General features: G+C 40.8%; 1 protein-coding gene across 1 annotated transcript; it reads right to left on the bottom strand.

Annotated features, from left to right (window-relative positions):
- Window positions 1–482: 482 nt before the first annotated feature.
- TMEM161B (transmembrane protein 161B) lies at window positions 483–27,125 on the bottom strand. Its single transcript, XM_056848595.1, has 12 exons — window positions 27,029–27,125; window positions 18,103–18,206; window positions 16,112–16,195; window positions 14,326–14,423; window positions 12,655–12,811; window positions 9,446–9,597; window positions 8,677–8,737; window positions 7,019–7,159; window positions 5,233–5,346; window positions 2,805–2,979; window positions 1,839–1,935; window positions 483–853 (listed from the first exon to the last, which is right to left on the bottom strand). The coding sequence occupies exons 1-12, from the start codon at window positions 27,029–27,031 to the stop codon at window positions 576–578; spliced, it is 1,464 nt and encodes a 487-aa protein (XP_056704573.1). The 5' UTR covers window positions 27,032–27,125; the 3' UTR covers window positions 483–575.
- Window positions 27,126–27,689: the final 564 nt, after the last annotated feature.

The following is a 27,689-nucleotide window of genomic DNA, read 5'->3' as shown; positions in this document are numbered from 1 at the left end:
ACCTGCCGAGTCCATGCATTTTAATTTACAATCATCTCTATTCCACACAGCTTTCTTTACTGTAATATACAGTATTTGTTTTGTCCTGTTGGGATACATTTGCTCTTAAGGAGAACGGTCAGCCACAGTTTTCCTCCCAACAGGATGATTCTCCCCGCCCGCTCCTTTTGTATGGCTCAGTTGCAAGTTCATTTTCTAAGCTGTTGCCATTATCACCACCCTAGTACCGGAATGCCACTAAGGTCAGCCAATCAGTGACTGAATACACAAGTGTTTTCAGGGCAACACGGCGCTAATGAAAACAAAAGTCCTGGGACATATTTCAAAGCAACTCACCAACACCAACCAACATTAATAATTCAGCAGTTACCTACCAATTAAGGTAACCGGTTATAAAACTCCCTTGTGATTTCCAACATTGGCCAACAACATTTGCCTGAGAACGCCAAGGAAGCATTTAAAAAAGGGGGGGAAATGATATGTTTTTCTCTTTTGTTATATTTCCTCACATTTTCTTCTGCCTCTTTTGGGGCACACAGGCTTCTAAATGTTTTTGTCTTTAAATCTTCGTTGGGTCATGCCGTTGTCAGGTACTGATGATAGAACAGCCCAAAAAGGCTTGTGGAAAAGAGACAAGCAGCGATCCACCAGGTGAGAAAAGACAGGAGTCCTCGAAACAGGAGTGGAGTGAAAATGTTCTTCAGGCTACCCAGTGCCATGGTTAGCTCTAGTACAGTTAGCTGCATCTTGCCATCATCAGATGGAGGTTCAGAGTTTACTGAATTGCTCAGTGGGCTGTTCTCCACGAGAGAATTTGAAGCAGAATCTGGATAAATGCCCCAGGAATAGTTTCCTACAGAAACAAACGAAATATTGATATTTAGTCTCTTTCCTTGATCATTTCTACTTGCAAGCTCAGCATTCATGATGTGAACAGCGGAATATAGATTCTAGCTTCTCAAATTACAGTCACAGAAACCCTGAACAACTTATACTAAAAGAATAAAAAGAAGAAGTTGCACATTTCCCTTATGGCAGGATATGCAAGTTCTAGGGACACGAATCATTTTGCATTCTTCTGCTAGTCATAAAGCTCAGCTTAGAGAAAAGAGACGAAAGGCAGAATGAACTGGTTCAGAAAGAATGAATGTGTATACATGTTTCAGGGTTAGGGTGAGACACAGAAGTAAAAGATAAAAGGATACTTCTTCAGTGTCATTTCCTCTGCCTATGTTTGACAAGCGATACTCAACATCCAAAACCCATTTTTCATCTTGTCTCGTGGCCAACAAAAAAAATTCAGTATCTGCAAGATAACTGAAGAGCACTGAATAAACTATGGGTTTTTTCAGGGGGGTGTTCTAGAGGTAAGGGATGGTTAGGATATCCCTAGGGACAACAGTATTTGTGGAATCTACACACCACACTTCTCTCCGGTTACTTGTTAAAAAAAAAAAGAGAGAAAGAAAAAAGTAACACCTAACAAGCAGATTTTGGACCTCACGCACAAAAAGTAGATACATGTGCAATCTTCCCACAATTATCAGACTTCCCGTTTTATGTAAGCCCATTGAAACACTCAATTGTTCAGCTGCTTATATGCAGGTGTGAGCAAGAATTAGCTGAATTACTGGCCGTGTTATGTAAGCTCATCTTGACAGGCAGCTATTCTAGGATCTGGAACAGAGAAGGAAACAGGCAGAGAGACAATAGACAGGGACTAGTAATGACTCCAAAGTTTGCCATCTCTTTCCAGAACACTGGACAGAAATTCACAATGTTTAGAGCAGTCATTTACATTAGTGAACAGTTTCCTACATACGACGGCAACTTCTTACCTAAAGTTTTTAACAGCAGTGTCATGTGCAGCAGCATAACCAAAGGGGCCACATACTGAAGTGCGATGACACAAAGGTAATAGAACACTCTGGCCACCTGAAAGCAACAAAAATCTTGGGTGAACCGGTGTACAAAACAGTACAGTGTGGCTGACATCACAGAAGTTATCATAGCCAGCAATGAAGCACAGTCGACAATAAAACAAGGCAGCTTAGAATACCCAATGCTATAGAAATATCAGCCACGAGAGCGAGAGTTTCCATTGTAAAAGCCATTGAGACTGTTTCACTCTCAAGTTCTCCTAATTCCTGAAGGTAAATACATAGCTAGCATCAGGCATACACTTGCACATATACTTCCCTGAATCAAGTAGCAATTACTTCCTGGAAAGCAGGTGAATGGCAAATGACATTTACCTACCCTCCTGCTGCCATAATGCTAAATTAAGTTTTCTGGCAGGAGAACCACAGAGCCACTGCTAGCAGCTTTTTCTTTCTGTCTTCTGGCCTTTCAGCCAAGCCAGCTAAAGCAGTGCTTCCCACTCGCCACGCCATTGCCTACTCTGCCTTTAAGCAGTGCCAGGTAACTGCTGTGATAAGTGTGGCAGCAGTAGCTAATGCATCTGCTCTCACCAGAGGCGACGACTGTAGATTGTTCCACCACTAACTCACACGTGAGCACACTGCGTGGCCATCCCCGAAACCACATTTGTCACCACCAGCTTTGTTGTTTTAGGAACAAATCCAAATAGAGAAATGAGGGCTGAGCTGAAACAGGGTGTTGCTTTTTTCGCAGAAACTGCAAGATGCGTCCCTACCCACTGTACAATCTTTCAGAAGGGGGTTATAAACAGATCAAAATGTTCACTACTTTAGAGCAACAGCCGTAAGCACTGCTGCAAAAGGAACTCTAGGTGCCTACGTCATCTCTTGATATCACATTCATTGTTGTTTTGAAATATTTACCATTTTCTGCAGTTCAACTGTGCTTATTCTGCCAACTTCCTTTTTCATTTGATCCACACATTTCTGTGCTAAATTAAGATAGGCTTGGAGATGACTGCGCATCATGGCTAACCGCAATGCACACAAAAGAATTATGATCCAGAGCCTTAGAGTATCAAATGTTGCTTCTGACATTCTGCAAATTAAAACAGGAATACAATCATTTTTTACGTCATTCACACTGTACTAATCAAGCACTTAGTTTTTATACAAATTTTCTTGGACTACCGAAATGGATTATACCCTTTAGGCACATCAGTAATATGAGTGTCTATAAACAATATAATCTATGCGTTAAGTTTAAACATTTGTTGAAATATGCTGATGCTGCAAACCTCTTCCCTAAATTAGTGAACAACCTACCATCCTGGGCCTCCAGGATATTGGGTGCAATAAAAGACCAAGTAAATAAATGGAGAGTTAGCACTTCAGTTATTTTCTTGGCCAGCTTCAGGAAAATTAGAACGATACACTCAGTGTATGCTAGCAAGGCCCTGACCTGGATGGCCCAGGCTAGCCTGATCTCGTCAGATCTCAGAAGCTAAGCAGGGTCGGCCCTGGTTAGTATTTGGATGGGAGACCACCAAGGAATACCAGGGTTGCTGTGCAGAGGAAGGCACTGGCAAACCACCTCTGTGAATCTCATGCCATGAAAACCCCAAAAGGGGTCGCCATAAGTCGGCTGCGACTTGACGGCACTTTACACACACACATGCTAGCAAGCAATGGGATGGAACAGGAAGGTGTTAATACTGTGTTTAAATGATGTAATATACTAGACAGGGCATATGGTTGCTTAACTGCTTCAAGTCTTGTACTACTGTTTAATTCCTACTCCATTAAATGTCAAGCCATTGCAAGAGATCTTTCAAACTATTCTGTACTCATGCTAACGTTATCCCATGCCATCCCATTAAGTACTCCTTCCACTGTTATGAAGAGCTGATCAGAGATTGTACAGTTTATACTGGCTTGCCAAGCAAGTTCAGATCCTATGATTCAACTCTTTCCCCCAAGTGGCCCACTCTCTGATTAGTTCAATTTATTTTGATATTTTTTGTATTAAGAAGAGTTGGTTTTTATACGCCGAATTTTTCTACCACTTAAGGGAGACTCAAACTGGCTTACAATCACCTTCCCTTCTCCTCCCTACAACAGACACCCTGTGAGGTAGGTGGGGCTGAGACAGCTCTAGGAGAGCTATGACTAGTCCAAGGTCACCTAGCTGGCTTCATGTGTGTAGAAGTGGGGAAACAAATCCAGTTCACCAGATTAGCCTCCGCCGCTCATGTGGAGGAGTGGGGAATCAAACCTGGTTCTCCAGATTAGAGTCCACTGCTCCAAACCACTGCTTTTAACCACTACACCACATACAATACCAAGACCCTGCCCCCCAAAAAACTTTGTATGTGCCATTGTAACCTAACATTTTAAAATTCTTGCACACATTTCACAATAGAGGGGGTCAGTTATTTGAAGACTCAACCATTTGCTCTGATCTTTATTAAAATCGGTATAATATGCTGGGGAAATATATCATTATAGTAGGGATAATGTAATAATACGTGACCAACTGTCTCAGCTGTTCCCATGTGACAAGGGCAAACCCATTGAGAATAGGGAATGTGAAGATACCTGCCTTCCACACAATCTGAGGGCAAGGCAAGGAAGGAAGAAGCCTGGGCAGGGGGGTAGGAGACCAGCTTCTGTGACAGGTGCCCACACAACACAATCACAGTAAATGGATGATTGCCATCTTCTAATACCAGAGAACTATGGTAGATACTATTTAATTAGTCCTCAATGGCATCAGTTATGCAGGAACCTAATTTGTATGTCCTTTGCATGCATCCACATACAATTACAGTCTGAGGAAACCAATTAGGGGCAACCCCCTAATTCCTGAAAGCCTTAGGTCTTCCAGCCATTTACAAAAAAAATATCTGAGGAACTTTACAATATAGTTTTCCAGGACTAGCTAGATCTTCCTGCAGCTTCTGTCCTCTTCAAAATAAAACACACATATACACATGATGCTGTATGTTTAGACCTCTGTAGCTTCTCAAGACCTATAAAACCAAGTTGCAAACTGACAGATTACGTCTGTGCCTTTCTACCTTCTAGGATGCGTCAAACAGCGTCCACAAAATATTATACAATAGCTAAGAACCCCAACCTCTTCTATAAGTTACCACTGACAGAAGTCCTACTGTGAAAATGAGATTAATGACCAGCTTCCATCATGCATGTGGCACTCCCTGGTCCTAAAATGTGAGCAAGGCTTAGATTGTCCAAAACAGTGAGCATGAACTTGCGTATGGTTGCCTTATTTCCCCATTGGCACAGCTATCAAGTAAGTCACACAACAGATTTTTCAAAAGCATCTTACAAAGGCACAGTTTCTTTTCCCAATGGTGGATTCATTATATAGTCCTTCGTAATGGGTTTAACCCACAATAAGACCATAAGCAGGGGTGACAGGAAGTTTATATGCAGCAGAAGTCTGAAAGTTAAGAACAAAAGAAAAAAAATGTTACTCTCACAGGAAAACATGTTAGCCAAGTTTCTGGACAGCTATACATTGAAAATAAAGTAGACAGGCACAAACCACTTTGTAACTATTCTAATACATTAAGAAAATGCATTCTAAAAAGTTAACTGCCATTGCAGCAGTTTTTAAAGTGTCTTCAAGGAAGCCTTGTCTTGGGGGTTCCTAGGAAGCTTGGAGAAAAGAGGGATTCTTGAGTGAGAACTTAAAACTCATCTTAAAAGCGCTACCGCCCGCTTAATCTTCCAAAGCTCAGTAAGCCTCTATAACATCCCTCCTTGAGATGGTTCATGACCTAGGAAATCCTCCATAATATATATTTTGTAGCAACGCAAAGATTCTGCAGCAAGTGTGTGTTAAAATTCAGGGTTCCTGAACAGTTAATCTAGATAATCTAATGAGGAAAGTCTTGCTTGCAAGAAGACTTTGTAATCCAAGGTGATGGGTGTTTTGTGAGCTGAGAGCTACAATCCTATGAGATGCAAGGCACTAAAAAGTACAGTGTGCAGATTTTGGAACTGTAATGGACTACAAGCCAAGTTATTGGATCCCACGTACCCATTCCAGCAGTGTTTTCCTCTGGTGGGAAAAAAAGCCTTCTGCTGACACAAGAGGCTCTTACACTGGTGGAAAAGCTTCATCATTATCAGAATAGATATGCAGGACGCAGCAGAAGGCAACTGTTCATCAAAAATTTAGTCCTCCAAAACAACACACAAAGTGATGAAAGGTCAACAGTCTGATTCACCAATCAAGGCTTCATTAAATTAAAACACCACAACATAACTCCAAATATTTCACCACAGATTTGTTGTGTAGGCCATGAAGGGCAAAAAGAACCCCCCAAACAAAACCCTGAAATAGTTGGGCAATGATGGTAAAAAGGAATGGCTGGAAGAGAACACTAAAGACAACCGGAGTGGAGGTAATGGACCAAGGAACAACTTTGGAGGTCATCCTTGATCATGCCCTTTATATAAGCACGCTCAAAACTGAGTTTAAAGATTATTCTCATAACATGCATGACCTACATTTGAATCCATCCCAGCATACCACCATGCTGCTTGCCCAGCTGACCACAGGGGACTGAAGTATGTACAGCCTCATTTTGATTTTCAGAAGAGCTTCTTCACCTCTGGCAGCTTGTTCAGAATGTAGCTAGTAGCAAGGTAACTTACTAGTTTAGGAAGCCATGACCTAGACTTTCCTGCAATCTTGCAACTTATTTATGGAACATGGCAGCTATCTGTACTCATATGACACCTGCTATTTGAGGTTTCACCAATGACAGTTGGCCATTAGGAGCTTACTTTGGCAGGTGTCTCAAATGTCATACTCAATGCAGATGTTCACTTCTGTTTGTCCCTCATCCCTTTATGGGTCCATTTTATCTGCCTCGTGCTCTTCAGTTTCTCTACCCTCTCATCTTGACCAAAATTTCCTTCTAAATGTTTTTAACAGTGATTTTAAATCATAGATTACTGTACTTGTAATGCATTATATTTTAAATAAAATGCACTGAACCAATGATCAGCACTTTGTCTGAGAAAGGAAGAAGTTCTACATAACAAAGGCTACTGCTGGAAAATCAGAATGTGATTACGTTAATCTATATGGAGCAGCTTACTGAGTGATTTTTTCTGTTGCTAAACTCAAAGCATCCAGATGCATCTGAGCCAGTCGCAATCCAGGGAATGTCAAAAAAGCACCAATAAGAGAACAAAGAACAGCCAGGAACAGCTTGAATGTTAGTTTAGAAACAGGCCCCCTAAAAAGAAACATACACATAAAAATTAGTTTTCCAAAACTGTTAAGGACATGGTACATGTTTTGTTCTTTCCACTAGCACAGTAATAGTAGAGAAAAAAACTACTGGAGCCACATTTCCCTTCGGCTCTTGAGGAATAAGCCTATTACTGAATTATACTTGAAAATCAGAAATATTAAACTAGCCAACTCATACAAACGCATCATAAAAGAAGATGGGTTAAGTTAACCAAACACAACAGATGTGGCACAGAAATTTACTTCACTAAATCACAAAAACAGAAATGGCAGTTAATGTAAAATAAAGATTATTACTTCATTTCGTCTGGCATGGCCCTCCTTCTAGGGTTGCTTATTTTTAATTGAATTTTATATATTTAACTGTATTTTAATAAATGTTTTAATGTTTTTGTGTTTGCCACCTAGGGGGCCCTGATTGGATGGAAAGGCAGAATTAAAATGTTCTGAAGAAAATAAACAAACAAAGCAAGCAAGCAAGGTCCATAAATTTTGGTGGAACTGATTGCCAACCACCGATTTCAGTGGAATGGCTTTTTTGCTTCCTGTCCAACAGAGGCAAAGCTGAGCAGTCCCCCAGTCCAGCAAAGGGATTCACAAGGCAATTACAGTGCACATGTGCAAGAATGCGTGTGTGGGGAGATACTGTAGACCCCTTTGCTACATCTGTGTCATTGGTATATAGCAGCACAGAATGGAAATCAGAGCAATCATGACTGACACACACCTTTAAGTTGCTCATTAAACTTGTGGTCACCACTGACTATCTAGCAGCTGTGTTTATGGACCAGGGAAGAAATATCGCCATAACCTGCAAGTTGCATTGACCCATCTACTAGGGCAATAAGATTCAGGAGGAAGACTGGCTTTCTGTATCTTATAATAGTTGAATAGCCCTGCAAAGCACGTTGCTCATGCTGAAATTCTCTGTTCTGCATAGCTATTATAGGTAAAGGAAGTCTTCTTTTACACCTGGTCATTTTACCCCTTCTACAAAGAAATGTGTAATGTAGATCCAAACTAGGAAAATACATTTACAGGTGTTTAGCTAGTAAAACTTCTTAACAATTACCATCAAATCAAAACAGACAGCAGTATATTAAGAAGTACCTACACAGCAATCTACGGTCCCAGCACAATGCCCATCCTGCCCGCAGACTGAGGTCTCTACAGTGGGCATGAAGAGCAACTCCCCATTCCCCACCCCCTGCCACTTCCAAAAGCCACTTCCAACAATTTTAGAAGCTGTTTGGTTTTGTAGCAAGAACTACTGTAGTGGAAATATTGAAATCTTCAAGGCAGTTTCACATCAAAAGGGAAGGTATAAATACTTTAAATTAATAAAAATAAAATAACTCTGCTGTGCTTGTAGACCTTGGAACATTGTGCCTTCAGATTGGGAACCCAAAATTCTTAAAACAACTAAAAACACATAGTAGGGAATACTCATGTTAAAATATCTCACACATTTTTGTCTAGCAATTCGTCAGTTATACTCACCGTGATTCTAATCCCTGTTTTTCAAAAAACTGCACAGCACTTTCTGAAAAATTTGAGAAGCCTGCAGGTGGAAAATTTAGCACAAGGTAAACACAGACTTTCAAAATGCAAGCTATCAGACCATTTTTGAAGTCATTTTTCAAGAGCCTGACTTTTTCCATTTGGTAATGAATATGCCACAATACAATTATTGACAAGCTCAAGTCTAACAATATTCCTTTTTTATAGTCTGCAAGCATGAAGAAGCTATGTTAGTACTTAATGGATGTCATACATATCCACTGGGAGTGCAGTGAACAAATCCTCATTGATTTTAACAGTGCTGGAACATAACCGGAGAATAACCAATCCAAAGGACAGGTGCTTCAGTCAACTACAGCGACTGAAAAAGTGCTCAAAAACTAAAACAAGTTAAAAGCTATAAGTAGGCATCAATAACAGTAATAAACAGCAGAAGCATCAAAAATGAAGGTACTTCTCATATATATACTGTTATGCACATACATACGAACATACGAAGCTGCCTTATACTGAATCAGACCCTTGGTCCATCAAAGTCAGTATTGTCTACTCAGACCGGCAGCGGCTCTCCAGGGTTTCAGGCAAAAGGTCTTTCACATCACCTACTTGCCTAGTCCCTTTAACTGGAGATGCTGGAGATTGAACCTGGGACCTCTGCATGCCAAGCAGATGCTCTACCAATAAGCCACAGCCCTTCCCCGTTATGTTAGTCGAGATGCTGCCCAAGCAAAGTCTTTTAAAGTGTTACCTGATTCAAGTCCAAATTCTAAATAGTTTTCCGTTACTATTAGAATAGCCATTGCTTTAACAAAGAAAAAGAAGCCGAAGGTTACACAGAGTGATCTTTCTCCTGCATCTTCTACTCTGAAGTAGTGTGTGGTCAATGAGAACAATATTTTGCTACATGAGAAGAGTCAAGGAAAGCACCTTTTCTAGAGTCTTAAGAATCAACCTCAAGACAGTTTGGCACCATAGGAAGAAATCATGTTCAGAGTGTATTGCTCAGGAAATCACAAGTGAACCAATCTGTTTAAAACATTTGTATATTTAAGTACTAAGGAATCTAAAGGCATCGGCCTGGATCCAAAGAGCTCGAAAACTGGTTTAAGCACTGAAGCCCTTGGGCTCAGGTTCCATAAATAGTAGCCACTTCTTTCGCCCTCCTGTAGTGACAAATGGCAAGCTGCTCACTCTTAAAGCAGCTGCAACTTTTAAACAGCAGCTTGTAACACTCAGTATCAAAAATGCCACAAGCTAAGAGTAACTGTTTGGATTTCAGTCATTAACTGGAAGTCAGTTTAATTTTGAAAAAAGACACACACACCCCCACCAATTGCCAAGTACTTGCTTGAGATTGGCAGCGACATGGATCGAAGATCACCACAGATCGTTCTTCTTTTTCAATTATAAGAAAGACCATTAAACCTTTTATATGCAATACAAGCAATTCAGTAAGAACCAGATAAACCGAACATTTCTACAGCGCCACATTAATTAAATTCACTTGTTTAAGGAATTAGACACATTTGATATTCCATTAGCTAATTAAAGATCACAATATTTCTTATCAGAACCTAAAGAATTTAACAGCTTCATTTGCAGAGACTGAGTACATAAAGGTCATTTGAGGCCATGACAACACAGATTATTTTCCCTGTTTTAGGACACCAGCATAAATTTTCCAAGACAAATTAATGGGGACCTTTAGCTTCATTTTTGGTAAATCAAAACAATTGGTTATTACAGATACCATACTATCAGAGGGTGTTAATACAATCTCATAATTCCAACAAGTACATCTAAGAATTGCACTGCGATCACTGCACTGTCAATCCAGCAAGTCTAAATTCACATGCAGCTATTTCCCCAGTACACCAAACCCTTTACGGACCAAACTGCAAAAAGCCTTTCATCTGGGATGTCACTGAGACACTATTAGATTCCTTGGGCTGAAGTGTGGATCATCTCAGCCTCTTCCTGCTTGTTAACATGTCACCAAACATTTTTACCATTGGCAATAGTTATAGAAGCAGGGATTGGCTAGGACCTAGTAGAAGGGATATATTAGGCTGCAGAGGGCAAGGAAGACTTTCTCTGTGGATGGAAATCCTTTCCCTTGGGAAACAGTTCTGGTGGATCCTAGTCATTGTTTTTTTCTTTGAATGTTAACTGTTTACAGCAGGGGCAGGACCAGAAGTGATGATCTGTCAATATGTGGGGCTGGGAAGGCGGGGGAGCAGCAAATGCCTCGGTGCTATCACCATCCTTTGAGCTCAGTCCTCCCCTCTAACAGTAACACAATGGCATCCTGGATGGCCATTCATCATTTTCTCTTTCCATCTTTGTTTCTGATTCTGAGCAGAGAAGAACATTTAAGACTTGCAAAAAGAGGACACCCATGAGTAAAAACATTGGAGAGATATTGGAGAGATATATATGTACTTCATTGCCAGCCTACCTTGTTCCACTACTTCAAAGGTGGCAAAGTCCATGCTTTAAGCCCGTACATACTCAACAAAGCATACTTTAGGATCATCAATACAACTTATAGAGATAGCAATCAGCAATTCAACTCCCTTCCCCATCCGCTAGCCAATATTCTGCAGTAAGATTTTACAGGGTCTCCTCTGACAGCAAAGACTGCACAGAAGCAAAGGCCAGCACATGCTGAGATTTTTTTTTTACAAAGGACAGAAAAAGAGCTATATATAGAGAATTGCTGCTGGTGGTACTCCACTACAATGGCTGTCTGCACACAAGTGCTCATTTCAGTATATGCCATTCATAACCAACTTTTGTTGCATGCTGGGCTATACTTGCAGCTCTAGACAGAAACCCTAATTTTACTACAGCCCAATTATTTAGTATACATTTTATATTTAGATTCTAATGAAAACGTTTAAAATGCTACCTGAAAGCTCGGTTCTAGTGTGTTATGATTTGGCATCTCATAACACTCCCTATGTGAATAACTAATAAGTAAGGTACAGGGCAACAGTTTCAGAACCATGCCCATGACAGATAAGCTGGTTCAAAACAAGCATCAGCACCTTGCAAAAATTCTGGGGTGATCTTGATTTCCAAGACTATAAATATGTTTTATTCAATTTATGTTAGTCATCAAGTGCCTGCCTGTTATCATAAGGATTATTTGTCAGTCCCTGAGTAGCAATGACTATCAATGCTAGCTGGGGGTGGGATTCAAAAATGAGGGTATTTCTTCATTACAAATCACTGCTATAACGAAAAGAGGAGACTAAGGAATTCAGCCTGATAAAGGGTACTGATTTAAAGTATAGTGAATGCAGTAAAATATAAGAAGATATTTTAAAAGACAAATTGATCTGTAAGATAACTGGGGAGGGGAAGTGGCTTTTACCCTGCTGTCTGTTTCAGATGATGGAACATTTTGTTGGGCAGGGGGGAGGATTTTTGCCCATCCCTCATCAGACATCCACTTTGCCCTCATGTGGTCTATGGAAATCGCCTGTTCCCCCCACCACAAAGAATTCCAGAGGGCTCAATGGCCTGCAATGAAAGGGAAAAGCTCTGCTCAAGGAACTTATACGTTACAAGCCAATAGTTTAGACCAAGCCTCACGTTGGGACATCGTACTCCACAACTCACTTCTTGAAAGCCAACAGCACACAAGCAGTAGAAGTGATCAGACAGATAGCATCTACACTCTGGTGTGACCTCTTTGGTACTATTCTTGAGTCCAGCAAGCATAGCCAGCTCAGTGTTACTCTGCAGTACTGTGGATGTTACCTATGCTTCTAGAAAAGGACTCCTGCTTGGAATAATACATTACATTTTAATGAATGAACTCATGCTTTAGAGGAACTCTCCAATAATACTTCCTATTCTCAATTCAAAAACATATTAATTCCTGTGAAGTTCATGAACCATTAAACAATTTTATAGTGTTTAACAGAATAGTTAATCATAAAAGGATACATTGCAAAAGCCAGAACAAGCAGACACCAGACGATGCTAATATTCATTTCTTGCAAGGGCTTCATCCAGCTGTAGTAGGCCTCAGTTACTAAATACACTACTGTAGCTGCAACTGTGAAGTCCACCAACCACTGGTATTCAGGAAAGTAATGCAATGCTGAAAGGTAAAAGGGTCATCCAGTGACAACGATGCATATAAAGCCATTTTTTAGCATTGACAAAGGCAGTTTTTAGGTGAGTAAACTCAGGATGTATATACATAAATACAAATAAACACACACAGCAGCTGCAGTTGTCAATATTTTGGAAGCTTACAGCCACTTGAGTTCAAACTACCAGAAAGGCAATTTATAAATGAAACACTATAAAATAACTAGAATCTGTGGTGACAGCAGATGCAGGACACTACCTGAATTACACTGATTCTAGCAGAGAGAATGCCACATCCAAATCAAGCAAATGTGTGCACATGCATACCTTGTCCTATAGCAAATCAGATCATTGCTGTCACACTGAGAGGCAGTGGCTCTCTAAGGTTTCAGACAATCTTTCCTACACCCTTAAACTGAAATAGTCAGGGCTTGAACCTAGGACCCCGAGGCACGCCAAATTACATGCACTACTACTAAGCTAAAGCCCTGCTACTAAAATACAACTGCAATTACTATAAACAATTTAATCTCAAAATCACCATAAAGTATGTTACTCCAGAACTCAGCTCCAGTGTCCCAGATGATACTGGTATCTGACGAAGGGAGCTTTCACACTCAAAAGCTTTAACCATAAAAATCTTGATCATCTCTAAAGGTGCTACTGGACTCTAATCTAGCTGTTCTACTGTGGACTAAATGGCTTACCTTCTGAAACTATCCAGATGGTATTAGAACCCTTCAAGGAAATCAAATGGATTTCTCTTTCCACCTCACTGACTCACATTCAGGAGACAAGAAAGCTGCGAGACCCCTCAGCTCATGACACAATGAGATCCCAAACAATAAAGAATGGGCAAGGTGCTTTGGGGTTCATCGAAATGCATTCTTAAGCATGATCTGATTTGCTATAGGACAAGGTATGCAGGTGCACACATTTGCTTGATTTGGATGCGGCATTCTCTCTGCTAGAATCAGTGTAATTCAGGTAGTGTCCTGCATCTGCTGTCACCACAGAGACATTGTCCTTCAGTGTTACTCCTCTGAAGATGCCTGCCACAGCTGCTGGCGAAACGTCAGGAAAGAAAATACCAAGACCACGGTCACACAGCCCGGATAACCTACAAGAACCAATGAAAGCCTTTGACAGCATTCTTAAGCATCCAAGAAGATTTCACAGACAGATAGAGCAATCAAGTAGCCTGCCTGCGCCAATCAACAAAAGACAGGACTACTTCCTGACACAGATCCCACAGTAACTCTGAATGAGATAGCTCCTAACCCTCCCCCTCAAATCACATTACCCCCAAAGCTCATGAATTTTGGAGAAAAGTTCTGAACTCTACAGGCAATTCAGTTTTTCAGCAAAACAGTCTTCCCACCACCGTACTACATCTGAGCCCCAAAGATCCAGTTCAACCTGAGAGAACAAGCATAGCATACACCCCTTTAACTTCTCACCCTTCACATCTTCCCAGTCTCTCCTCTCCACCTCCCACTTAATGTGGTCACAGCCTCTTACCTAAAGTGTCTATTTCAGTAACAGATTTGGTTTCCAGATGAAGATCAATGTCCTTAGGAATGGTTAGTGGTTTGTTTTCGATATGACCATTATATTTCCTGCAAAGGTACACATAACAATAACAGTTTCATATCACCTTATCACTACTCAGCTATTAAAGCTACAAGAACAGCTGTATTTAAACCACATTCAGAATCTGATGAGGCTGAGCAGTAAAACAGGGATTCTGCTTGCAGACATGATGCAAGACCAAGGAGAGGAGGGCCGTGAAAGAGAGAGATTAATCTAACAGTAGAAACCCCCTAACATTTGCAGGGAAATATGGTGGGGTGGGGGAGACTAAAAGTAAAGCTGCAATGGTTCTCTCTGCTATTGAAGAACATCCCAGGTAGCAGAAAGCAGCTCGCAAGTCGTAGCACTAAACAGAGACAGGGGAATTAATTGTATAGGCTGCTCAACCAAACATAAGGAGTCCCAAACTCCATCCTACCTGCGGTAGCACAAGCCCTTAAATTCTCCTTTGAATTAATTGGGGGGGGGGGGAGAGTAAAGGATGAAATTATGCTTCGTCACAGTACATGACCTAGCATGCTGAGTCTGAGGGAACATCTCTCCTACCTGAAGTGTATGGGGATGGAGAGAGAAGAAAGGTAGATTTGGGCTCAAAGGGCATGCTGTCTTAGTCCAAATCTATCTATACAACAAGCACCTGAGGAGTGAAGTGAGAGTGAATTCAAAGCCCTCCATGCAATGCTTAAGTGGAAAGGAGGAGGGTCAAAGAAATGAGAAATCCTTTACCCTTTGCCTTTCCCCACATTTCCCCTTCCCCTTGAGTGTCATGGGAGAACACATGTCTACTAACTTATGGTATTGTCACATAATTGGTATTAACTGATGTGAACATTTTGTATCCAGAAAGCTGGCTAAGCAAAAAATCATATATCCCTGTGCGAGTGAACTGTGCAAGTGAACTTCTGACTTAAATTTTAAAGAAACAAGAGTCTAAAAGAGTCACAGATGTAGACTTGCAAAAAAAAAAATACTAACATGATACAACTGCTCTTAAGACAACTAAGTTGTGCTACTGATATTAATGTAATTTCTCACTGCAGCAAGAACTAGAGCACTGAGGTAGAGAAGAATCCATACCAAGGAATCCAGCACTTGCTTTCTTTTGCCTTCTAGCTGTAGAGGAGATCTAGAACTCTACAGAGTTGCAGCAATGCAAAAGCAGAGGGAAGAAGACCCCAGAGTATCTGGCATCTGCTAAAATCTTCTGTCTTCTCAACTGAATCAAAAATTCAAGCATGGGTGGATGACTTGTAGGAATTCTCTAATAATAAGGGAGTTAATATACCAGCTACCAGTCCTTTAATCTCTCAGCACTTCCTCATACCATGCTTCAGTGGGTCACCGAAAACACATGGCTACTCCCCAGCAGCTGCCAGTTATTTAGGGCACAGAACAGCACATTCAAACTGTGTAGTTCTTCCTTTTCCTCCTATGCAATTAGGCCAGCAATGTTTGTAGCACTCCTGTCATTACAGGAACAGCAGAAGGAACAAGGCAAGCACTTGGGGAGATGCCCCTTCATGCCTTTTATTTCCCATACATTGGGATTCACATACACATGAATATGCTGGGATGCGGACAAATATACGGACCTTCCCATATTAGGAACAGCACTTTCTGGCGGAAGGTCCTTTAGGAGAGTAGATGATCAACCTAATTTTACACAAAGGAAAGTGGGGCTGGAAAACAGCAGTGCCCATGTTGTTTCACTTACCTGTCTTTCTTGCCTTTGCCCTTTTGTGACTTCCCTGCCAGAATGCGTAATTCTTCTTCCGTGGGATGCTGATACCATCGCAAACTGGAAGAAAGATGTTGAACAAACAGGCACCAGCAGAAATGCATGTTATTCATCAGTCTGGATATCAAAGTATCTGTTTTACTGTTCCTTAGCAAAATGTCTGATTTCAAGCAGATGTACCATCTGTTACACATCTCCTCATACAGAAATTGCCAATCTAGTTCATTGCCCAACATGTAAGAAATATGTTTCAATACCAGAATTACATTCACACATGCATGTTCAAAAAAGTGGTAACACTGATGAAAAGTATTTCACATAAGGAGTATCTAACATTCCAGCTTTAAAAGGCCCTGTGTTCCACCCAATTAGATTAAAAAATAATTTTAAATACATGTAGGGATTGCAAAATACCCGTGATTTCTTTTTTGGGGATGGGAGAAGGCCTTTACTTCTACCTATCCTTTTTTGGATGCATTTACAGTATTGACAATGGACCTGTTTGCCTACTGAACAGTTTGCTACATTTCTCTTTTATCACACAGCTCTTGCTGTCAGCATAAAGGTCACGTTCTCAATAACCCAAGCAGTTCAGAATAAAACATGCAAGGCCAGTGTGCTATACGAGGGGGGGAAAAGTGACATATTGATTTGCAGTTTATTTTTGGCAAGGAAACTGGGTCTTTTGGCACAGAGCACAAATACAACCAGTCACTGGTAATGCATGAGATTTCAACTACTGCCACTGAACTAGCAACAGCACTTCCACAATGTTCCCCGAGGATACCCATGACCAATTCGGAAATCCCTCAGGAGCCTATAAAGGACAGACAACGATGCTGCCGTTTTAACAAACAGCAAGGGCCTCTGCAGCAGCATCTCTTCTGCCAACATCCTGCTTCCACAAGTGATCTCTAGTGAAGTATTTCAACAACTGTCTGGTTTGACAAGCAGCATCTGATGAGCACCAGATTCTCAGAACCCACCCTTGTATTTCCCACCTCGCCACCCGGCTCAGAAATCTCAGAATCACCCATCAGTCTGACTGTTACTGGGGCAGAAATACTTAAAGATGAATGGGAAAATCATTCATGAGTAAAACTAACCAACTGAGTACCTGATCTGAACGTATTTCACAGCCATAACGAGGTGTGATTATTTATTGAGCATCTTTAACCAACTTAAAAATTAGAATAATTTCAAAAATATTAATTCTGTCTCTAGAGGTTCAGTGCACTGATATCAACAGAACAGTTCCGACACTGGAAGATTATGCTGCTAGGACTTCACTCTTCTTTCTGAATTGCATATCCTCAAGATACTCACTAGAACAAAATGGAAATTTATAATAATCCTGAACTCTATGGAGAGCATGCACACACAAATGTGCCTGTTAAAAGTAACTCAGGAACAATGGTGATTTAACTGATTTTGAATGTCATCTTAAAAAGACTAAGGATTTGCCATAAATAGTATGGTTGTCACTAATAATTGTATGTTTTCTATAATCTGTCCCTTCTTCCTTTAATTTCAATTCTGATTTCCATCTACAAGAAGTACACCTTTTAATTACAGGCACAGTTATACAGAAAATATTCTTTCTATAACAAAAAGAAACATAACAAACACAAGTGTTCATTTCTTCCAAAATAACATTCCACCTGTCAAATTCATAAAGTGAATACATAACAGCATATCATGTATGTCTCAATATAATCTAAAGTTACAATGCAGTGGTAATCTCTAGACAAGACCCTAAAAACTGAACGCAAGCATTCTACTGAGAACCAAACTTTCCAAATCTGTGCATTGCTACAATTTGTTTGAAAATGAAACCCACTGAACAACAGGACAACTACCACAAGGAATCATATAGTACCTTATAGACTATCAAATTTACAACAGCATAACCTTTCAGGAGCTAGAGCCCACTTTGTCAGATGTTTGATTAGCTTCGCTTATCTTACCTGCCACTACAGAGAAGCCACCGTGCAAGAGAGTAGTGAGGTATGATCTTCTGTATAATACTAGCCATCGCCATGGTAACCACCAGCTGCACACCTATCACACCCTGTGAAAGAATAAGCCAATGTATGTTAGCACACAGGAGCAAACGTTCCTATTTTGAAACTTACTTTTCACAGGAGTGCTAAGAATGAAGATGTGTATGCTATACTTTATTTTGTCCAACAGTTTGAACGTAACCATTAGTCTAAAAATTAAGGCTCTGTAAAAGTACAAGTGCACACACTTATCTTGTAACACAATTCTCAAAGTAAGTTTCACAGTTATCTAATATACCTGATATTAAGAGTACCACAATGGAAAAAAGTGCTGAATTTTATCTGAAAAGCTGTGGTTCAAAGTCTCCCCAAGGAAACGACTCCACAGATAACTAACCTTGGGCCAACTAGTCATTCCTCTGGAGCAAGTCAGAACTGTGCTCAAGTTTGTTCCAAATATCCCTTTTAACTTGAAAGAAATTCCATCACATGCCTCTTAGAGCTACTTCATGCAGAAGCTTCATATAATGTATCAAATCAATCAGCATATGATGTGGCAAATTCTTTGCCCAACACAGAGATACATGCTGCTAAACATTCAGGGAACATATGCTGGGGAGCAATGACTGACCATGATTCCACAGAAGATGCCCATTGTGTTGGACACATACTTTAAATGCTTACCATGACCAATACCAGTATAGTCAGGCTGCTGGTGTTAAATGAAGCAGCTCCATACTTTTTTACTTTGCTTCTCTGTGATGGGCATGTGGAACAACAAGATAATTTTAACTGGGATAAAAACAACAAGAACCACTAGGAGCTACAGATGTAAGAGGACATTTACAGTGATTATTATAAATTAGTATGACCTGGTTTGTTGCATACTGTTAGTAGCTATGCAACCAATCACATAACAATTTCCAACACATGGAGATAGATCACGATGTGTAGCCATGTCAGTCTGTCAATAGCAGCAGAAAAGAGCAAGAGCCTAGTAGCACCTACCAGTCCCTGCAACAAAGATTACATGGACATAAGTCTGACATCAGAAACCACAACATTCAGAAACCAGTGGGGGAACATTTTAACCTTCCAGAACATTCAGTTGCTGATTTAAGAGTAGCAGTTCTCTTACAAAGGGATTTCAAAGGTAGATTAGAAAGACGACTGAATTACAACTAACGATGAAGACAATGCCTCCTCCTGGATTGAATAGAGATCTGGGATTCCTGTCTCATTACCAATGTTAATCTCTCCATGCTTACTATCCCTCTGCATATCACATCTAATCCAATCACGCCAGCTAATCTCATTTACTTGCTTTTGACATTTACATTGCCATTGTGTGTCTAATTCACTCTTCTCTACTTAAGGATAGATGGAATCACATTCTAGCTGTATCTGAAGAAGTGATCTGTGGCTCATGAAAGCTCAAACTCTGCCAGAAATGTTGTTAAGTCTTTAAGGTGCTACTGGACTCTTGCTCTTTTCTACTAATTTCCAAACACAGAACACCTTACACTAAAAGTAACACATGACAAAGGTATTAAGGGAGTCAGGATATCCATGTCTGCTTTTAATACTGTTGAATGACTGTTAGAAGAATTTTTGGATTAAAAACTTTTTTAAAAAATGAGAATGTTTACTGATCTTCCTCCTTGCTACAGACCTCCATCTCCCTCTGCCCCCATGTGGCTCCTGGGGTCTCCCATTCTCCCGGATCAACATTTCAGGAGGCATTATTCACTGAAGTAGCAGGGAAGACACCAGGAAATTGCACTCCATTAACAAAAATCCTTCCATCTAAGGAAAATTTTAGTGAGATTCAAACCATTGCTTCTACCTATGACTTTGATAATTAACACTTTTTGACTTATTCAGTAGAGCTATCAATTCAAGGGGGGTTGTGCATTGTAAGCCATGTACTTCAGTTACCCCACACTCCCTTTCCTGTTCTGAAAAGCTTTAAAAGAGGTAGCAACAACACATGAATTCCCAAATGGCAACAAAGAGGTTGAGGATAATGGAGTCATAGATCGATGGCCTAAGGGTAGCACATCAAAAGGTGTAAGGCACAGTGTGCAATGCCCAAAACAAGTAGCAGCAATAATTTAAGGGCTGGAATAATAAAATAAAGATAAAATGGCCAAAAGCCAACTGTCAAAACTATAACACGAGTCTGGAAACTGCTCCGTCTCAGAAGCAAACATACTTTACAGAAGTTGAAGAACACACAATTGACCACCACCAAGACAATGCACATGCCACAAGAGATTGCCAAATATGCATAAAACAGAATGACATTGAACCACTCCGTATTCGGGGAGGGCTGTAAAAAAAACTAAACCCCATTTTCAAGTATACCAACAACTCTTAACAACTTACTGTAAGGGTGTTTAGGTAAGTATCACATTCGCTTCCGAGATCTGAAGAGGTCAGGTTAGCCTGGGCTATCCAGGGCAGGGCAGCACCAGTTTGGTCAACTAATAATCTGTATATGTTAGAACAATATTACAACACTTAATGGTGTTTACAGGACAGCTAGTGCTCCTACTCAGGGCCACTTCACATTGTATGAGGCAGCCAGTCTCCTCTGGCAGTTCTTGTGGTAGATACAAGAAATATGTTAGGGAGATTAATATCTCTAATACTGGGTGGGACACATACAATGTCTGCAGCCCAGGCAAGTTTAGAAACTGTAATCACACAGGTTAAGCAAAGCAACTTAAAAACAACAACCACTGAGCTACAAGTCATATTTAAAAGAACTTTCTCTAGAAAGAAACTCACAATAGCCTGTTCCTAAACTGGACAATAGCACTATTAGAGAAAATTAAAGAATGTCATTACTTCCCAGTTTGTTCTAAGCCTACAAGGAATATTCAAAGAAGTTTCAATTGACCACTTGGCAGAGGACACACAGAACAAGAACTGCAAGTTCATCTTGAAGCCAATTCAAATACTTTAGAACTGGCTTCATAGTACATGCCGCAATTTCTGAATATATCTGGAGCTAGTGGTTTAGGAAGAAAGGCTGGAAGTCTATTCCCCACACATGCCTATGCAGTCAGTAGAAATCTCCTAAGAAATAAATCACTTTCAAACATGTGACTCATCCATACAGGTGCATTCTAAGGAAATGCCTTTCTAGACATTTGAACTCTACTCCTTTCCAAGCAATCCAGAAACAGAATAGAAGTTATTAGTTGGTTGCAAAGCTGTAAGTAAAGATTGTATGTTTCTGAATTAGGTTAAAAGAGCTGTAGAGAAAAGCAGTGCTAATATGGCTGCTATTGTGGCCTTTGAGCTAAGGAATAGAAAGAACTAGGAAAGGAAGCTGTATTATCTGTACTTCTCTGTCTGAAACTACCACTGCTTTCCTTCTTTCGGCTCAGAGAAGCCACTAAGTCATTGTTTTATCTTAGAGTCAATAACTGTCAAGGCTAAAGGAAGAACAGACCCATGCATCCAGTCACTAATGAATCCTTATGAGCTGTAGATGCTAGACAACTACATGACACATGCAAGTCAGCTTTCTCTAGTCTTACAGAATTAGCAAACCTTTGAGACCATAGGTGAGAACTGCACATGCAATTCCCATAGCATCATGTAGCTTTCCCCTCCATTTCTATCCTCTTACAGAGATAATCTAAGCAATCTTTCTTTAATTTCTTTAATTGTGGCACTCAGAATCACAAAAGCTTGACAATATCAAGCAGAATTAATCATTTTTTTATTTCCTTAATAATGCCAACCAGTTAGGAAGCTACTATATTCACAAAGGTGCTATGTTGCTAATTGTGATCCAACATGTTGCCAACCATGACCAGATGTGTAATGAACCATGTAGATTCCTGGGTCCCATAATTCATTATGGTTTTCTAATCTTTCATTGGGCTTCATTTCTTTCAGTGTCCTATTATTCACTTACCAAACTTCCCAGATGTTATAACCTCCTGCTTGTCTTTGAATCAGAGCCAGTGATAATGCGGCTAAGGCATTCTTCCAGTTTCATTAAGTCCAGAAGAAACCCCCCCCCTCCCTTGACTCAGCCGATCTGGGCATGTAGATTTTATTTATCTATTTAAAGCAATTATTAGCTGCCTTTCTTCCTTATGGAGCGCAAGGTGGTTTATATCATTGATAAAACACATTGAAATATTAAAAACTAAGATTAAAATCTCAATTCAGGACTGCTAATGAACTTAATCAACTGCCTCCTAAAGATCAAAAGTGAGGGGCCAGGGGCACCTTCCTGGGGAGGTTCTTCGAGAATCATGGGGTTGCCATTGAAAAGGCCCTCTCTTGTGTACCCACCAACTAGCTTCTTTGATTGATAGATCAATGTACCAGTTAACTCAGTGATAGACTACTGCAATACACTCTGCAATACACTCCTTAAAGACAATTTGGAAACTCCAGCTGGTACAGAATATCGCAGCTCAGTTACTACCAGCACTAGGCAGAACATGAACGTCACACCCATTCTGCAAATACTTCATTGGTTACCAATCAGTTACTGGGTTCAATGCAAAGTTCTGATTATCACCAGCAAAGCCCTTAATGGTCTTGGACCTGCATACCTGTGGGACCTACTATGCTCTACCACAACAGCTTTGCTCATGTGAACATAATCTTTTGAAGGTGCCACACAGCAAATAAGCAAGGCGAGTAACTGGTTATTCATGTACATTCTCTGTGGTGATGCCCTTTGTGGAATTGCCTGCCTAAGGAGATGAGGAAGGCACTCATGCTTCTATCATTCCACAGAATGTGCCGAACAGAAATGTTCAAGAGGGCATTTTTAAAAAGAGATTAGAAATATAGCGTAATAAAACAATGCATAAGATCACTTTAAAAGGGTCAGGTTATTGGCCTGTTGCAATGTTTTTGTATCACCTTCCTACAAACATAACTGCCTGTTATCTTAGTTGCTCACTTTCTGTATTATGGTATGTCATGCCTTAAATAGTTTTCCTTTTCACTTTTTAGTTTGCATTATAGTCCACTTCTGTAATCCTAAATCCTAGTGTGCTGTTAACTGCAGCTCTCAGATATTTGTTTTATATTCTGTAATCAACTTTCAGTCTCAGTAAGAAAGGACTGTAAATGAAGAAAATAATAAAATAATAGATGACTCCTCTCTACCTGTTATGATTATCTCAGATAAAACCAAAGCCCCAGGATTGGCCCACTGACAATATTTGCAGGAATAGGCCAGAAGCCATTGCCAAGGGGCACCCCAAAGCCTGGCATAAAGCAGACATTTTGCCAAAATCTATAATGCTCCAAATTACAAAGCTCAGCGGTGCATTTCCAGAATTTGTTCAGTTACAGGGACTGTCGTCAATGGAACATGGCCTTGTGCAGAGAACTGAGTGATCCGTGCTAACCAGATCCGAAAGCAGGATCACAGAGCACGCAAACTCTATATTAGGGAAATAAGTTGAGATTAGCCTAGTAAGAGAATTTGTTTTGCCTTGCCTGGTTCTCTTTCAACCATTTGACTCTGCTAAACCCCACTGCTTTCCTTTTGCCAAGCCTGTGCTGTTCAAACCCTATCTGGACAATTGCTGCATCTCCACTCTGGCTGAGCAAACCTCTGCACTGATTTTCATACAAGCTTCCAATCACAACTGCAGCATTCTCTTTTATGTATGATACCAGCAGTTTCTCCATCTTCTACTGTTCTGTTCGATATTAAATGTGTTCAATTAAGTTCAGAATTCTGACTGCCCATGTAGGGAACACTATCCTCATGATAAAAGGTGGCGTTGCCAGAGGAACAAAAATGGTTGTGTTAGGGTACCCTGGGCTCTTCCACCTTAATATCTCCTATCACTGGAGTGGTAACAGTTATCACCATACCTGATCCATCTTGGGGTTAATGGGAATGAGTGGGTAAGGGAGTGTAGGTCCAACTCCCGTCTCAGGGGAAGGCCCCCTCACACACAAAGAAGAAAACAGGACTACATGGGTTCCTGAGTTCCATAAGAACCCCTCACCTCAAAATGTGGTCACAGTACACCAACAGGCAACCATTTCACTTCCTTCCAAATTTGAGATATATTACCTGGACTGAAAACAATCTGAAACTGTACTAATAGTGTTGTCATACGTAATGCATGCTTTCTAAGATACTGGTAAGCACCAAGGCTTACCAACAAGTTGAGCCTTTATTCTTTCCAAGATTACTAACATTGGGCATTCCTATACTAACAAAAAAAAAAAAAAAAGGCCACAGTCAGAGGTCTCCTTGGGAATCTGTGCCAGTAGTATCGTGAGACTCTACAAGAGCTTCCAGTAAAAGAACAAACCATTTGGATTTTAAAACTTGTACCTAATATTGACTTATACTAAACAAATCATTAGAGGTCAACTTACATAAGCATTGCCCTTGTGTAAGCAGTGATTAGACAGGGAAGTAGAAAGCTTAGGTAAGCATGCTATATGAAATGGGCCCTTTATGTTATGTACTTAGAATATTTCTATGTTACCTCTTTGGGTTTACAAGAACACAAGAATGTAGCTTCGGTTAGGAATGTTTACAACAGAACTTGCTGGTCATTAAAAACAATGCTTTTTGCAAAGATCCCTGGATGGATAGACCATTTTTGCTCCTGGAATGTTTACTATTAGAGGCTGAATATCACCAATACACGCATACCCATGGCTCTGCATAAACCCAACTGGCCTTGAGATTATATACACCCACCCTGAACAAAATGTACTATCCTTAATAACAACTGAACATCAACAAGTCTTCTTGTCTTCTATTATTTGCTTGACCAGTTTTAAATGTTAGAAATGCATCTTTTAGACTACACTCTATTGTTATTATGCTTTTGAGAGATATATTATTAAAATAACTAAATGCTCTGTTTTCAATTCAGCATGCAAACAGTATGCATTCTAAATATTGTCGAAGGCTTTCACGTTCAGAGTTCATTGGTTCTCGTAGTATGCATTCTATTCTGCTAAAATTATCAGATTATCAATCTCTCCTTGAACTTCTAGTGAAGAGTACTAACACTAAGTAAAAGCATTAAATTTATAAACATTCCACCCATTGCGGTTGGGTAAGATGGAAACTAAGCACCACCCATACCAATTAACATGCTTACCACATAGGCAGAGAAACCATTAACATATGAACAAGAAAAGCAACAGAAGATATGCAGTGTAATCCTACACAGTTACATCCTCCAAGTGCATTGAAGTCCAAGATGTAACTCTGATTAGGATTACACTGACAATCTGTGAACGTTCAAAAGAACTGTTGGAGACCCCTGTTGAGTTTTTCTATTGAGTATAATCTATGGAATAGCAGGTCATTTGCCTTCTCTATTTACAAAGTAAAACCCTACTGATAAAAGAAAAAAACAAACACATTAACAAGTCAATAGGTTTAGAAGGGTGTAACTCTATTTCAAATTGCAGTGGTCCAAGAGTTTGACCTTGTTCTCTGAAAATGGCACTTGCATATGCCCCAAACCCAAGATAAGAGCAGAAACAGGGAGATTTCATAATGAATGATGGAGGCCTAAAACAACACAAGAACATATAAAGAGCTGTGCTGGATTAACCAGTGGTCCATCTAGTCCAGCATCCCGTCTGGCACAGTGGCTGTGACTCTCGAAAACTCACACACACATCCAAATCTTGTTGCTCTGAAAGGTGCTACTGAACTCAAATCTAGTGGCCAATCAGTTACACTCAAGGACCAACAAAAGGGAAAAGAGGCTGAGGCCTTCCCCTTATGGTGTCTCATGGCACTGGTATTCAGAGGTTTACTGCCTCTGAATGTGCAGGTTCCCTTTAGTCACCATACCTAGTAATCGCTAATACACTTAACCTCCATGAATCTAATCCCCCTTTAAAGCTCTCTACATCAATACATTAGCTGGCAGTGAATTCAACTTTTTACTGCCACATTTTAATTACTCAATGTCACTGCAAGCCCTCAAGTTCTAGTCTTTTGGGAGAAGAACAGACTGTTTATACGACAAACATTTAGACTAGCAAACTATGAAAGGGTTAGTTATCTTTCACTGCTTTTCTTTGTAAAGTATCATAAACAAATAACTTTGAGGACAGAAGCTATGGAAGTGCTCTTTCATATGTATCCCAGCTAAAAAAAGGAAACAGCAATTAAATTCATACTGCTGCTGTATAGGAGTTTCTCACAAGCAGTCGGTACGGACACTTAAATCCAATAAAGGTGTTTTGGAGTTGTATATTCTTTCCCAGTTTACAGCCTTTTCAAGGACCCAGCTAAACAACACCTGAGAAAAGCAGTACTGGTAATCCTTCAAGTTCCAAGTTTTAAGCAGCACCCCTTGTGTGTGTGTGTTAAGTGCAGTCGCTTCCGACTCATGGTGACCCTATGAATGAAAGTCCTCCAAAATGTCCTATCTTTTGACAGCCTTGCTCAGGTCTTGCAAATTGAAGGCTGTGGCTTCCTTTATTGAGTCAGTCCATCTCTTGTTGGGTCTTCCTCTTTTCCTGCTGCCCTCAACTTTTCCTAGCATGACTGTCTTTTCCAGTGACTCTTGTCGTCTCATGACGTGACCAAAATACGACAGCCTCAGTTTAGTCATTTTAGCTTCTAGGGTCAGTTCAGGCTTGATTTGATCTATAACCCACTGATTTGTTTTTTTGGCAGTCCAGGGTATCCGTAACACTTTCCACCGACACCACATTTCAAAGGAATCGATTTTCTTCCGATCCGCTTTCCCTATCAGCACCCCTTCCAACCCCCTCAAAAACCTTTGAGTTCTCGAAACTACACCCTCTTTCCTCCCCTCCCCCAACGGAGAGGGACCGGTCCCAGCCGAACTTTAAACGCACCCCTCCACACATGTATCTCGCCAACCTGTGCACTCACCATGCTGCACCAACCGCTACCTCCACCACCACCACCGCCGCCTCCTCGCGGGCTCTCCCCTCACCCAACGCATAAATCTTTCCCGCGCGAGCCAAGCCGCACAGGAAGTTCGAGGGGGGGGGTGAGAAGGGAGACCCCCCCGGGAGCCTCCGAATTCCTCGCCCCAAACAGCACCGGTTTCTAGTGCGCGGGGCTCACGCCTCCCGAGCCTGCAGAGGTCACACCAGGACCCCACTAGACAAGGACCCGGCGGCGTCCCCAGACAAGTGCCTGAAAAAGAAAAACACTCCCATGCCCGTCTCGTGTTGAACGGACACCCTCTTCCCGCGAGGAAGCCGTTAGTACTTCGACACGCGGCGTTTCCGATGGGAAAAGGAGAGGGTTTTTCCTCACAAGAAGCCATTCTTGAGGCTTCGCTCGGAACAGGCGCGCGGCGGACAGCCAAAACGTCGAGGAGTTCTGCGCGCGGGCGGCACCAACGGTGGGGACGTTGTCACGTGACGCCGGAGGTCAGTTCAGCGTTGCCCTTTGCGGTCCTCCTAGAAGCGCAAGGGGTGAAATAAGGACAGGCGGCTTTTAGGTTTGTCATAGTCGGAAGGACGCGCTAAGGCAGACTCTCAGAATGATCTTACAGAAGTTAACAGGACAAGAGGAAGAAGGA

The sequence above is a fragment of the Euleptes europaea genome, chromosome 4 (assembly GCF_029931775.1).
Source record: "Euleptes europaea isolate rEulEur1 chromosome 4, rEulEur1.hap1, whole genome shotgun sequence".
Lineage (NCBI taxonomy): Eukaryota > Metazoa > Chordata > Lepidosauria > Squamata > Sphaerodactylidae > Euleptes > Euleptes europaea.
This window is presented reverse-complemented; position numbering and strand designations above follow the sequence as displayed.